Source organism: Melanostigma gelatinosum, assembly GCF_949748355.1.
Source record: "Melanostigma gelatinosum genome assembly, chromosome: 18".
Lineage (NCBI taxonomy): Eukaryota > Metazoa > Chordata > Actinopteri > Perciformes > Zoarcidae > Melanostigma > Melanostigma gelatinosum.
Window position 1 is genome coordinate 6616161 of NC_136651.1, and position 15097 is coordinate 6631257.

A 15097-nucleotide genomic window follows, 5' to 3' on the forward strand; every position below is an offset into this window, starting at 1 on the left:
AAAGATAAAGCCAGCAGTAAAACACCACACAAGGAGGAGATGGGGAGTTGGGATTGTGTGGTCATTCAATTTGAACTTCACTGAGCTGCTAATGTGCTATGGCAGGGGTGTCAAACTCATTTTCACTCTGGGCCACATCAGCATCACGGTCGCCCTCAAAGGGCCGGTTGTAAATGTAAGACTGTAACTTCTCCCTAACCAATGTTAAATAACTCTCTCTGCATTTGATTATTGTTTATTTAAGTGTAAAAATATTGTACAATAGCTCCTCACTGAGAGTCAGGTCTGATGAACATGGATAGATGATGTATCCGTGTTGTCTGTGCTTTCATCAACAGTTCATTAAAAACACAAGTACCTGCTCGTCTCTTAGCTGCTGTGTTGTTAGATTGCTGCTAGTTCATGAACTCGGTCTGCGATGGTGTTTCTTCACAAACTGACATTTGTAAAAGTCTGTATCTGGTCAGAGCTCTGCTCACATACCTTCAGCATGCACTGGGCTGTAGCTGTGTAAATATATTCTGCTGTGATTGCAGTCTGCCTTTTAATTCTTGGACAGTTTGATGTTTTTCTTGGAGGCTAAATTTAGCTCCGTGTTTGGTGTCAAAATGCCGACGTGAATTGTATCCTTCATCACCGACACGCCTCATAACACAGAAGACAGACCCGTTGTTCTCCTTGAAGCACAAACATGTATTTGCTTTCCCATCTTTTATTACATTTTCTTCCCTCTGCATCCATTTTTCTCTTCGTGGACATTTTGGGATTATTTGTCGATCTTTTTCAATTGTTGGAAAACCTCTTTTCGGGCTGTTGCCTCTCCTGTCCACCTGTTGTGATAGTTTTACTGTCGGTACACAGACAACATGCTGTCTCATAATTTCAACTTTCTATCTCATAATTTCGACCATGGGGATACTTTTATTTTCAAGTCTAACTTTTAATTATTTTTCCAAAAAACAAAATTATTATTATTATATTATGTTTTTATTTTTTTTGCTGGCGGATTCGCGGGCCACATAAAATGACGTGGCGGCCCGGGGGCCTTGAGTTTGACACATGTGTGCTATCGCAACTGAACTCATTTTTACATTTACAGTGTGCAGTTGGCTGGAGTTAAGTTGGGATTCTAAGGAGACATGAGCCACATCAGTGCCATCCATCTGTTACGAGTTTGTAACAGTTGCTGATGTGGTGGCTCATTGATGTATTGATTGTATATAAGCTGTGTTTTAATATATTTATATGTTCTAATATCTTAGGAATCCATTTCATGGCTCCAATTGAATTCATTTAGCACAAGTGCAATGTTATGTCTTCCGAACTAGATCGTTATGTTGAGATGACTAACACTTGTTCAGGATCTCTTTGTCACTGATGGAGCTGACACAGAGGTTATTGCCCGATCAAGAGCCATTCTGATAAACCTTTCAGCTGCAGGGGGGTTTAGAAGTAAAAAAAAACACCTCACTCTAAAGAAGAAGAGTGTGAGGTGTTTGGAAAGGCGGCTCAGTGCAATCCAACACCACTTTTGTATCAGAGTAGTTCTGAAAAACATCTGGCCGCTGAGCCTTTAACTGATTTGTCTGACATCCGAATGCCCACAGCCTCGAGGACAAAGTAAAGAAAGTCAGCCCGTGCAGTGGTGCTGCAGCTCACTGGATGAGTTTGGTGGATTTTGAATGTATGGGCCACATCTTTCTGAATCAGATCCAACAAAAAGATTTCATGCACAGAAATAATTCATCAATGGGTTGACTGTACAAAAAGAAGATACAACTATATTTTAGATACAATTGTTGCCTTATTACACAGACAGATCACAATTGACCAAAACTAAATTCTAGTTTATATAAATTACTATTTCAGTGTTGCCAAAAGTTATGGTTGACTAATTAAACCATGTTGGTGGCCTAATTTAGAGCCAATGACCTGAGATTGGAAATGATCCAACTCTGCTGACTCATTCCCTTTCTTGTTACATTCCAGCTAGGTTTCTACACGGACACACAACCTGACACTGCAAATGGGGATGAACACCAATACTTGATTGCCAATACAATTTGTCACCATTATGTCACCGTTGTGTTCTCATTCTTTCTTTCCTTTGCTCTCACTGTAACCATCCTTCTATTCTCAATTAAGAGCCACATTATAAAGGAGCGGCAATTACTTCAGAACACAAATATTTTCTCTTCACTCTTGTATCTGTATAACACATCTCATTTGACAAAATACACGTTTCCTTATAATGAGTTCTAATTTCTCACTGCGGCCGTTGGGATCATTTTCACATTTCAAGGGCCATGGCGCAGGGGCATAGAGGAGTTATTTTTGTCTTGATGCAAATACACACTTGTTATAAAATGTACCGGGCACAAATGCTAACCAAAGTCAGATTTAACAGAAGTGTTTTCTCCTAGGAGTGTGCGTGTGCACGTGCACGTGCTGTATGCTTTGAATGGACGGATAAAGCTGGTCTATATGCTACCAGGCCAGCAGTTTCTATTCCAATTTGGTAAGGTTGGAGGAGTCAAGGAGACATCATTTTAAATGAGCAAAACAAAGGCAGCTAAGGAGGTTCCTAGTTTATGAGGTTAGTTATGATGATAGATGGAAAGGTTGTGGATGCAAGCTAATTCCCCTTAGTAGGGCGTATAACTATATGAGATAGGACGCACTGATTAATCACGAATTTAACTCATAATAAAAAACGTGTTAACTTGATTCATCACTTTGCATATATGACACATTTATGGATGCATTGTATTGTCAACCCATTTATAGGGCCTTCTCATAACATTCTCAGTATCAAGCTGTTATTACATCATCAGTTGCTACAAAGACGATCCACGGTCAAAGTCCGACAGTAGTCAGCTAGATCCTCTGCAGCAATCAGGCAATAGAAACAGTTGCGTCACGCCACTCATCCACTAACCGCCACGCTAGCAGTTGAGTCAGAGGATGAAGGTGAGGGCAGGGAGGATGGAGTACCCAAGGCACAGTGATACCGTGACGAGTAGTCACGGTGGCAGTCAACCAGCGTGTAATTGATTAAAGCAGGAAGACTCGGTGAAACGATATCTGCCAAAAGTAGGACCGCCGTTGTCTTGGTGTGTGTTTGAAGAAAACTGATGAATGTGATCGAGTCAAATGTGTATATTTAATGTTCCCGCGTGAAAGGTGGGAATCTTTGATGAGTGAATGGAGAGTAGAAACAAAGTATTAAAACTTAACGTGTAACTTTGGCAGCCACAATGGCTGTAGATGCCATGTTACCTTCTTTCACCTGTCTGAACAGTAAGCAGCAGTCTGCCCTTTTCTAATTCCTGACATGTATCATTTCTGCCTACAACAGAACAGATTTGACCGTTTGACAAAGATTTTCCACCAGCCAGTTCAATTCAATATCCCAGCCAGTGGTTCGCCCTATTGTTGGAACTGCAATAAATGTGCTTGGATGAAAGACTTCGTTTCAGGTGTTTTGTGTGTGTGTAGGTGTGTGTGTGTGTGTGTGTGTGTGTGTGTGTATCATTGTTGAGTGCTATTGTATGGGTGCAATAACGCATGATCCAGGACAATGATGGGAATATAAAGCTCTTTCGGAACACCTTTAACTTGGCTGTAGAGGGGATGTGGCTGCCCTGAGGAGATACAACATACTTGAGGGCAATTACTGATCAAATAATCATGCTGCTCATGCAAAGAACAGATGGAAAAAGCAGAATAGGTGGAGAGATACAAGCAGACAGAGGGAGCCAGAAGTACTGATTCAACAAACAGCGATTGATGGAAGAATATACACACATGTCCGCATACATTCACAATCCACAAACACATACGGGCCAACTCCATATTTGGCATCTTGATGTGTACCGAGTGAGTTAAGTGTGTGGAGCTCTAATACATAATGCATCAGCCCGCAACATGCCCTTGACCAGGGTGACGTACATTTCACATACGTTACAGATGTAATCCATTCTAATGAGCTTAGATTTGATCTAGTTGGGCACGAAATGCACAAGGGAGTTACAGCACTCAGCGCAAGATAAATATCATCAAGCTGGACGTCTGGCTTTTGTTTCGCTTTTAATATCAGCACAAATATTTTCAGAAAATTGTACGAGCTGATTATATGTACATACTGCAGTGGAGGCTGCAGATTAGATACCTGGATGGGGCAACAGGCACTGGGGGCTTACACACTCTAACGTTGTTGTCTAGCTGGCTTTACTAAGCTTTGCCTCCATCTGTAGACGTATGTTATGTTAACTCTGTGTTGAATATCTGATTGTGCTGATTATCAGTGTAACGCAGGACATAAAAGGCCATGTTAGCAGCCTCCTCACTACAACTTACTGAGCTCCAATTGACAAAGTAGTTTGTTTATAATATTGAGAAAGCTGTGGTAAGATTTGTATTTTTACCATTATTTTAAAATAAAAAAATGAAGCAGCACACAATTACCAAAAAGTGTGTACTTTATTTAGTTATATGTTAAAAATGAGTTTATATAATATGACATATAAGGTATTTTAGACACTTAAAACCTCTTCATTTTTCATTTCATAATGTCGTTCAAAACATCATACATTCTCTTAATGTTTACTGAGACCAACTAAAGATGGAGCAATATCACTGGAAGATATTTATAATTTGTTTTTACGTATATAGCAGTTATTCTCATACTGTAGAACTTCACTTGAAGTAATATAAAAAGGCTTTAAAAGTCAGATATCAAATGCAAAAAAGTGGATTTAATAACAATTGATTTACTTACTCTGAGATATGCACGACTGCGCAAAGATTGTCAATATTAAGACTTTATTACTGCCATACTGCCATTTTTGAATAAAATGTGTTCGATCTGCATAAAGCAGTTGTATTGGGCTCCTCCAAGGGCTTTTCTTCAGATCAGAGACACTGAAAATCATTCATGAAGGTAACCCTGTAGCAAAAGAGGAAGGAAGGACCGCTTCCTCCCTCCACATTCTGTTTTGCCGTCCTTGCAATTGTCACAACATCAAAGAGATTCAAATGGCTGTATTTCCTTCTAATCTCAACTCACTCAATATGGCCAGAAATATCCCTTTACGTTGCATTTCTAACCAGTGCATAGAATTTCAAGTCGACTCAAGGTGTTTGTGTGGACTAACCTGTGTCCTGGTCACAAATCTGCTCGCAGGGCTCAGTTGTCCTCTGGCCGCAGTAGTCCAGGACCCACTGTGTGGACGAATTGGTCTGATAGTAGAGGGTTAGCTTGGCTGGGTTTAGCCAATTAGAAACATCCAGGAAGCTGCCCATGCTCACCACAAAACTACTTCCTGAAAAAAAAAACAACAATAAAACATTTTTACTTACTTTATTGTTTGGTATTTGTAAAACATATATAAATCAACAAGTTCACACAATGCTGATAACGCCTGTTACCAGGGAAAGCGCTCTGTATTTCACAGTTTCCTGGAGTTGCGATGTCTGGTGTTTGTGGCAACTTTACCGTGAAATATCGCACAAAAGCTTCCTGGCGCGCCTGCCGCATCTCCCCAGCCCAAAAGATCTCCTAAATCTTCCCATGCTCCTTTTTGTTAACCTTAATCCTCTCAACGCAGAGTTTCATATTTATCTGAAGGGTCCACCCCAGCCCCATCGCCATGATCTCTCCCAAAGGGTCAATATTACTCTCACTGACAGAGGGGGAGACGAACGTTTCGTACTCCAGCTTTAAACCCTTGTTTCCTGGTCCTATTGCAGAATCAATTGGGAAGTACCGAATTATTAGATTTGCACTGTAATTTCAATTCCTCTGCTGACCAGGCTGAATTTAAATGATACAATTAAGACCCATAATGTGTGTTGATGGGATTTCCCTGGTGATTGCAGTAGAGGGGCTAAAAGAGTTTCACAAGTCACTCAGTAAACGCCCTGCTCATTGGCAGTGACTTACCTTTCGTTCTTACTGCTCCTGGAACAATCGTTACACTCCGATCACTGAACAAGATTGTCCTTAATTGATGCCAATGACTTTACGTTCCACAGGGGAGCTTTGGGAGATTGTGCTTCAGCCCTCTAGTGAACACAAAGCTTCGTGTACAACTACGGTATATTGTGTCTATATTGCTGGGTCGTGGACGGAGGATTTGCGGAAGCATTTGCAGAAAGTATACATTTCTTTGTCAAAGACAAAATGTACTTTAAATTTGCTAGGATAGAAATACAGCAATTGTGAGATTGAGAAAAAAGATTCCCTCATTTATTTATTTCATGACGTGATGGTGGTCTCCAGGCTGTTTATTCGTAAAGAGAGGATTAATGCAGATGGAAATGCTTAGACAGTGGCCAGCAGTCACAGCTAAAGTAACAAGGCCAATGCCCTGCAGTTAAATACACAACCCAGAGGAGTAATACTTCACCCCACAAAGAATGCTGATACAGCATATATATATATATCCCGAGCCTCAATTACATTCCAGTTCTGTATCGTGTTATTTTCCACCATTTGCCTCCTCGTACACACATGAAATCACCGGCTTCTGTTTGTTTGACAGGAAAGTGTCACACCGGGACATCCTGACCCACACAGAGCCTTAAACTAACACACCAATGTGTTTCAGTATTATTTTCGGACTACCTGGCAAACTTGACAGGAGCAACTCATTTTGACTGTATACAGACCAATAGCAGGCCTGCAGTTATGCCTTCAAGTACATTGTGCTTTGCTTGGAACCATTGTTCTGCTGCACCTACAGTACGGACACTTACAGTGTGTCCATCTCAGATATTGAGGTGCAAATTAATAGAAAATAGGTCTGTATGGGATAATATACAAGAAGGTGGTTTGAGATATTGTGCTGTAAACACACAATAGTCATGAATTGCGGCTACAATTTATAAAACGAGTAAATATTGAGGAATCATCGACGCGCACTCCCTGAGAAACAAGGGCTGTTGTTGCTGCTCTTGAAAAGCAAGTAGTCAGTACCACCAAAATGCCCAAAAGATTAAAAATGAAAACCCAATTCTCCAGATGGCATCCCAAAAATCATCTCAGGATGACCAGAGGTGAGCATAACAAGGCTACTTCCTGCTAGCACTGCAGTTAGTGAACTGAGCTGCCGGTAGCCCTCATTTGCTGAGAGAGTTGGAAAAATCTGATATTGTCAGCTCACACAGTGAGGAGGCAATTGTTAGATGATGGGTTGGTTTCTCTGAGAGCTGTGAAGAAACCCCTCCTGAGCAGTAAGAACGTCGCTGATTGCTGGCAATTTTGCTGTGCATATTGTGAATTGAGTGCAAAAAACGGTGGGAAAATGATTTTGTTCGATTAAAACCCCCTTTCAGCTGCTTTCGGGAACAGATGTGGAATAGAAAGCTCTACACATCAGTGGCAACGGATAATCGTATCAACATCTAGCATTTGTTTATCTATCAAACATCCACGCACACTGACTGACATCTTCTTATTATACAGTAATTCGTTATGCTCTTGCAGTTGCTGCTTTATCTTGTTCTTTCTGTCATCCTAACATTGGTCAATATATAGTTATGGCAGTTGAGATACGTGATAAGATGCAAAACGTATTTTGTCTTTATACACCATCACATTGTAATGAAGTTATTTATAACCCACCTGTTGACAAGGTTATGTCACAAAACAAAAACTGATTAGCTTCTGTGCCGTGCTGTTTGTCTTTATCGTCTCCTATTTTCTCTCCCCTACTCCCATCACTCATTAATTCCCCTGAATAAATAGAGTTGTTTACAGTGTGCAGCTCACGCGTCCTGCATGTCAGATCATATGCTTTGCATTGTAGCCATACCGCAGCATTAGTCTTTATTCCTGTCTGCCCGCTCCTGTCCTAAACCAAACTTATATTTATACAGGCTTTGCCAGTTTGGATTTGCTTTGTTTGTTTATCTGTTGGATTTGTTAGTTTGTTTGCTCTGACTCCCTGCCTGCTGCCGACTGTATGCCTGCCAGACTAATGAGTTACGCCGCCCCTTTAACACATCTGCTCTGCCTCAGGTGTCTCCTTTATTAAGTGTCTCAGTCCAATCCCGGTACAAGAAAGTTTGCAGAAGAACAACAAAACTAAAAGTAATGACAAAACTTACTAAATAAACGCTGTGTGGAACACACAACATACAGATGATTGTCCTGTTTTTACAGCTTTGCCTGGAGTGGGGCTAACGTGTAAAGATTGTGAGCGAGAGCGACACTAAAGCAAAGGCCATCAAAATAGAAATAATGCATTCTCTAGTGATTGTGAATATCCATGGAACACATCCGCCAAACTCCATCCATTGATTTTGTTTATGTCTCATGTTAAAGTGAAGAACTTAGCATCGGGTCAGCTCCAAACCTTTGACAAAAAAAATATTGTGTATGAGTGGAGCATTGTTAGTAATGGAAGAGCAAAGGTGAGGAGGTCAGGAAAAAACAATCAATCATTCTCAGTGACGTTCTAAGTGACATATCAGCACGTTGACTGCTGTACTTGTAGCGATATCCTGCAATGGACTACAGTGCAGTCTAGTCTAAACCTCTGACTCTTTTCTGCGAGACCAGTTCATACAAGTATTCCAATTTGGATTCACAAAACTCTCTTAACCGTAATAAAAGCAGTTGTAAAGAGCTCATTTCTGCCTGATGACTGCCACCTGATTTCACCTTAAACTGATGCCCCTAACATCGCTCTATTTGTGGTTTCACAAAGAATTTAGCGCTGCAGAAATTCAAGCCTTGCTGTTGGAAATCGGTCGAGAAAAAGATAACGAGTGGTCAAGGGAACATGACAGTCATAAAGGAATTTGACGAGAAAGTATCACAGCATACAGGAGGTGATGTTACACTGTCAGGTGTTATAATGATCCTGGACAGAAACTGCAAGACCCTGAGGCAGCTGTGTGGATTGAAAAACAATCTATTGAAAAGTCGCTGTGCCAAAGCCAATAAAGTCATGAAATCTACAGTAAAAGACCTGTCGTAAATTGTCTCGATGATGATTAAGAAGAAATCAGTTTGTACGGGTGGTTCTTACACGAGGCCAAATGTCATGATTTGACAGAATCCAATGATACTGTGTGTGAAGTGAACTGCAATGTGATTGGTCTGGGGGAAAAGTGGTCGAAAAAAATCAACGCCTCATAAAAACCCAGAAAAAAAAAACTCAAACCACTGAACACTAAAAGTCATTCACAGTATATTGGCTTGAATTGTATTTTCCAAGTGTCCGTCTTAGAAGTTATCACGGAATAAACTGTAAACGGAAAGTTTTGTGAACTGTTCCATTTCTATTGTGTGTCCGTGTGCACACAAATTGAGGATGTGTGGGCAGACTAGTAATGAGGCCCCGGCAGCAAGAGCACCTGATCGACTGACATGTGAATGCTTTCAGAGATATAGCGATCATTAGTTAAATTGCCTCAGCTCCTCACTCCCTCTAACTCCGCTTAACTCCTTGCACATTTTCCATATTGGCCTCTCTTCCCTCCCAGCAAGGTTTATACTGTGGTATCTTGCCAATACACAGACCCAATTTGCAATTTTCCCAAAAGCCAACGACAAATTTAAAACAGAGTGGGACGACTCTCTAAGCAGTTGCCTGGGTATCTACACACTTGATTATCCTAAATTGTCATTTATTGTGAAAATATTGTGTGCACTGTCTCAATGTTGGCATGTAAAAAAGACAGAAGACGGTGTTATCAGCTCATTCTTTTCTCAATGACGTTTTGCGTGGACGTCGTCCAGCGCTTGCATAGAGCACAAACAAAACACAAATGCATCTTGGAGTACTTCTGTCAACATTAGTTAAATAGAATGTCTGTGTCGACTGAAACAGTAGAATAGGTTAGTATTCAAATCTATGCAGTCACATGTAATAAAGTGTTCACACTGAATGCTCCCACTGCAACAAAAAAACCAAGAAAAGAAAAAAACAATCACATTTTGAGCACAATGCTCTTCATCAGTCTGATGGCTCCAAATGTCATTCAGTCGTTTGTGGTGACAATAAATCAATTTTTCTTCCCCATTGGGAGCTTTCAGTGTGTGGACTTTGTTGTCCTGATTCATCTTTTTTGTGGTTTGAGCACGTGATTTACTTTTCCTTGGATGGATGTGCTTCTTTTGTACTTCATCAGTCGTGCAGAAGGGGCACTGACACCGAAAAAGCATTAAAATTTAGAACCACAAATCACGGTAGAGGGGGGGGGGGGTGGAGATTTTTACTGCAAGCCATTTGTAAATAGAAGCAGTGGAAGCATACAGAGCTGCCCCTGGTCCATTAGCTGTTCCTACTAACAACGAAAACTATACAAATTGCATAATATCTTCCGCCATACTTGTGTATGTGGACAGTTATCTCTGCAGAATGCTGCTTGAAGGACAACCGTCTCCAATCATGGCGGGGGAAAAAAAAGAAACGAATGACACAAACGTGTGCCTTGATGGATAGCGGCTATTATGATAACATGCTCCACAAATCGATATCTTTTTTAGCTTCCAACTGAGTTTAGTGGGCGTCTTGTTGGTGGACCAGACTTTTTCCCTTCTCCCTTTTTACTCTTGGGTTTTACATCTTATAGTCTCAATTAAGAGTGCAGCAAAAAAAAAAAAAATAGATATCAGGCTAAACGTGAAAAAACGTGATTGTTTTGGACATTCCTTGAGTTGAATATTCGGCAAAGTTCTAATTAATGCGTCGCACTTACCATCTGCAACAAAATGCTCCGGCACATGGAGTGTAACCTTGACGGTGAGAGGGCAGGAATCCTGCGTAGCGTAGACGATGGCAGAGACACATGTGCTGATGGTGATCAATGTCAGGGTGACCTTATTCAGAGGACTGTGCGAGTGGCCTGGAGGAGGACAAAGAGAAAGAGGTGAACAGTTTGATGGAAGCCCTTTTTGATTTTTATCAGTGGCTCAAACGCACGACTGCCTTTGAACCTCCCTGACAGGAAGTACTTTGACACATAGGGGGGACGTAAAACACGCATAGCACAAACTTCAGACTAAATCGTCCACTTTAGCAAGCCTTATTGAAAATGCAGCCTCCGAGTCTCCCACAATCCTTGAAAATGACGTTAATTGTACTCCTGATTTATGCATCTAACCCGGGTTCAAGTCCGGCCAGAGAAAAGAAAAGGACGACTTAGAATACCCGCGCTTCTGCAGAGCAGCCCTGAACCATTCACCAGCGTGATGTATGATCTTATTGCCACTGACAGGGTTATAGATTGGTTGTTTTGGTTGCCCCTTTGGCTCTGTCAGGGCTCCCATTTCCAAGCCAGATATGGGGAATGAAATTAGCCGCTTAACCTCTGTCTAGTGGTATTCATCATGGGAGAGAAGTACGCATGTTGGGAGGAGGCTCACTGGAATGTGAGAGGGAATATGGCAGTGATAGCGCTGGTTTATGCTGGTTTGGGCCTCATTCACAAACCTTTCTGAAGGAGAAAGTTCGCCTTAAAACACACTTAAGCAGTTTTCAAGATTCTGACATTCAGCAATTTGTTCTTATTTAGACTCAAGAGCTGATTTACAGCCACACATTTGAATGCTGACAAGTTTGTACAAAATAATTGGTTGTTGTGTTTTCTTCAAATATATATGGTGCCCAGTGTGCACCATGCACTGTGCAGGTTTGTTGGAAAAGTCAAAAGTAATTGTAGGCCTATTCTTGTTCTCCTGTTATAAGCAGTCAAACTCAGGTGTGCTGGTTAAGTGCCGTATATTGAAAAAATGGCCTCCGTGCTGATGCAGTGATGTATCAGCAACTAGATCAGTGTGTACCTCAAACAAACAGAGCCACACACACAATCGAGATGTTTTACATTTTACAACCACAGTACAGTGTGATTTCAATCAGTCACTGATGCAATGTGCAAATGGTGCAAATTGAATTGAGAAAAAAAAAAACACCCCATTCTGGAAACAAATCTAATCAGTGAGCCATTGTGACGGGAGAGAGTCCAGTGAATCCCATCAGAAGTTTGGAAGTACGGAAATGCAGCTCGAGGTCAAAACCAGGAAGACAAAGTCAGGATAATGAATCCCCCCCCCCCGGTACTGAATCGCGTGTCTACCACAGTCACGATGTCGTGGCGGGACAGGAACGACACCTGTCCGCGGTGAAAGCGGCAGAGCAGCTAATCCCTTTGGTGTATGGTGTCACTGGACCCGTGAAGGGGTCCCTCAATCACGATAAAAGCCTACTGAGTAGACAAAAGCATGTACACTCACGATGGCAAACACTTACTTTATGGCCACAAACCAAACATCTAGTCAATGCGCTCGATTAATCACGGAAACACTAAAACAAACAAGTACACAAAATACATGAATATATGGAACTCAACATGCAAATATAATACACAAAACACCACCAAAGATGCAAAACAAGTTGAATTTCGTTCTTCTGCTTGTGTTCCTCTTCCCAACAACCTCTTTACATGGGCTGGAACTTAAAAACAGATCACGGTCACGGGTTTTATGGCTTTCCGAGTCCTGAGCCAACATGCTTTTATGACAAAATCCCAGATCCCATTTATAAAGAGCCGATGGTTTAGACAAGATTATTATCTTTAAATTAGAACAGTCAACTATTTTCTGTGATTAATTGCACATTTAAAACTCCACAACGACTACATACTATGTTACTATGTTTGTGCGTCTATTTCATTTTGAACTAAAACAATTGGAGTCCATGAAGCCAATTTGAGAGCCTCGTCTGTGTTGATAAACCCACACGTGCTATCTTTACCCCAATAAAGAATAATAATCAACGTTTTTGTAACAACTACAAGACCTTTATGCAGAAGCTATACATCAACGTCCGAGAACCATCCGTCTTTTTACTTTGTGGGTATGGAGAATAACTAGGAACACATGGATTTATATTACTTTACAAGCGCTATACATATCTGTATGGTCACCCAAGTGAACACACAGGCTTCTCAAATCCACAGAGTTTTCACGATCACATGTCACTATGTGGGAAGGGGAAGTTAAAATCATGCTTCCCATCAAAGCAATGTGACTCAGCTTTGCTCATCACTGAGCCTCCATTTACATCAGCTCGTATATCTGCTGTGAGTGTCATTGAGCTGTGCCGTGGAACAGCACTTTAAACCCCACAGGGGATGTGCATGACTCCTTCCCACTTCCAGCTCCGCTGACGACTCCATAAGTGTCCAGCCTCATTTCACTCAGCTATAGGCTCATATTCAACCGGGGGTAAGGCTTGAATTCATTTCTTTTTCAAAAATGTTTTACTGTATATTATTCTCTTTTTACTGTATTGCCTTCTCAGCAGTATGTAGAGTGGATAAGAGGCGTCCGCCTGTGCAAGTTAATGTGTTTAAAATGTAAGACATTCATAACAATGTGCGGAGATATACACCTGCGTGCGTTCGCTCTCACCTTTGCTGCGCCTCCGTCCTCTGTGCTGCTCTGTGTAGAACTTCATTTGGCTGTCATCTTCAGGTTCTGACCCCGATTCCCCTTGAGGACCAAACACACCTCCAGGTGCTGGCAGGACTAAGAGGAGAGAAATGGAAAGACATTTGAGAACGAATGAATGAATCAAAAGATTTTAGGACACGATGAAGCTGAACGCAAATGCCAACTATGAACCAGCAAGTCAGAACTGTATGCAGCTGTTCAACAAAGGTTAGTCATCACCACTGTGATTCAATCAAATCAGAACATTCTCCTTCGTTTAGTATTTATATTTTACATGCATTCACGTTTTAGGGAAATGCAGTATTCATTTTAGATCACAATTCACAATCGCTAGAACCTAAAGTGTTTGTCCTCTGAATTACAAAGCATTATTATGAGATCTTAGATACATATATGAGTATATTGTTGATGATTGCAGCTACTAAACTGCTTCATGAAGATGATTCAAACTTGAACTTGTAGTGAACAGTTGAATGGAGTATTTCAATCCTTCACCTGCATTAGTGGGTTATCATTACAGATTCTGCTCTTGATTGCAACCATTCTGATCTTTCCAACAGAAGACCCTCTGTTGTATTTGGAAGCATATCTTTCCCTCTTGCCCCATTTCCTTTGGTGTTCCCCATGGATCAACTCTAGGTCCTATAAAGTACTTGGGTTCCATTAAACACAACTCATCCGTTTACTGTGATGATTACACTCTGCTCAACTAAAAATCAATGATAATGGACACTGACCTCACATTTTAGCCTGTGTATTAGATTATTTTATCAAACTTTGATTGCAAGTTTATTTATACAACAGAAAAGGAACATATTTTCCTGACTAAATGTGGTTGCTATACACCAGCCAAATGTCGTTATATCCAACCTCTATCGAGGAAGTAACAAGTCCCACCTCTATCCACACGTTTCCCTCCTTGTATGATCTGTTGGCCACTTTGGTAGTTTGTCCATTGTTACCAAGTCTCTGGTGCTTCATTTGGTAATCAAATTGAGTTACATCCCCAGTGTGTGCGCATGTTTGTTTTCAAGTTAGCGTGAGAGCACGAGCGAGGCTGTGAGAGTTAAGAGGCTTTGTTTGTACTGCGTTGCCACTTCGACATCACAACACACATCCGAATGCACAAGGGCTGCCACAAAGTGATAATTGCCAGGGATTTGCAAAGTGTTAAGCCACTGATGGATAAATAAGTCATCTGAAATAACCTAAAATGTGTGGACGGCTTTGAACTGCATTCTATAGTCTGATACAAGAAGGCCACCAAAGAGATTTTGTTAAATATGCTTATGACTGTAAACCACGTAACAGTTTTCAGCATTGTTATAAGAACGTAATTTAGCCAAAGTCACACCATAAAGACTTGACTTTATGCCAATAACATCAATCTGATCTCCTCATTGTTGTACATGTTTTGCTTGTATAATCCCCTGGATCACCATGATTACACTTCCTAATCGCACCAGAGTGGAAAGGGGATAATGGAGTGAAAGGAAATCAATGCTTTTTTCTGTTGACTGTGAAGGAGCATCGGTGAAGAAATGCTTCACCTGCTGACAGCAAATTCAAACAAGAAACAAGAAAGTACAATCGGGTTGTGTCACTTCTGTGATCCATATCATGTGGCTC

The 15097-nt window shown here is 41.0% G+C and overlaps 1 protein-coding gene across 1 annotated transcript in view; it reads right to left on the reverse strand.

The window, feature by feature from the left end:
• Window positions 1-15097, reverse strand: part of astn2 (astrotactin 2) — a gene marked incomplete at both ends in the record, with an annotated part of 218560 nt that overhangs the window by 101407 nt on the left and 102056 nt on the right. The window contains 3 exons of the mRNA XM_079288873.1: window positions 5157-5324; window positions 10714-10860; window positions 13427-13534. Of these exons, the coding sequence (XP_079144999.1) occupies window positions 5157-5324; window positions 10714-10860; window positions 13427-13534 (423 nt within the window). The remainder of the gene's footprint in view (window positions 1-5156; window positions 5325-10713; window positions 10861-13426; window positions 13535-15097) is intronic.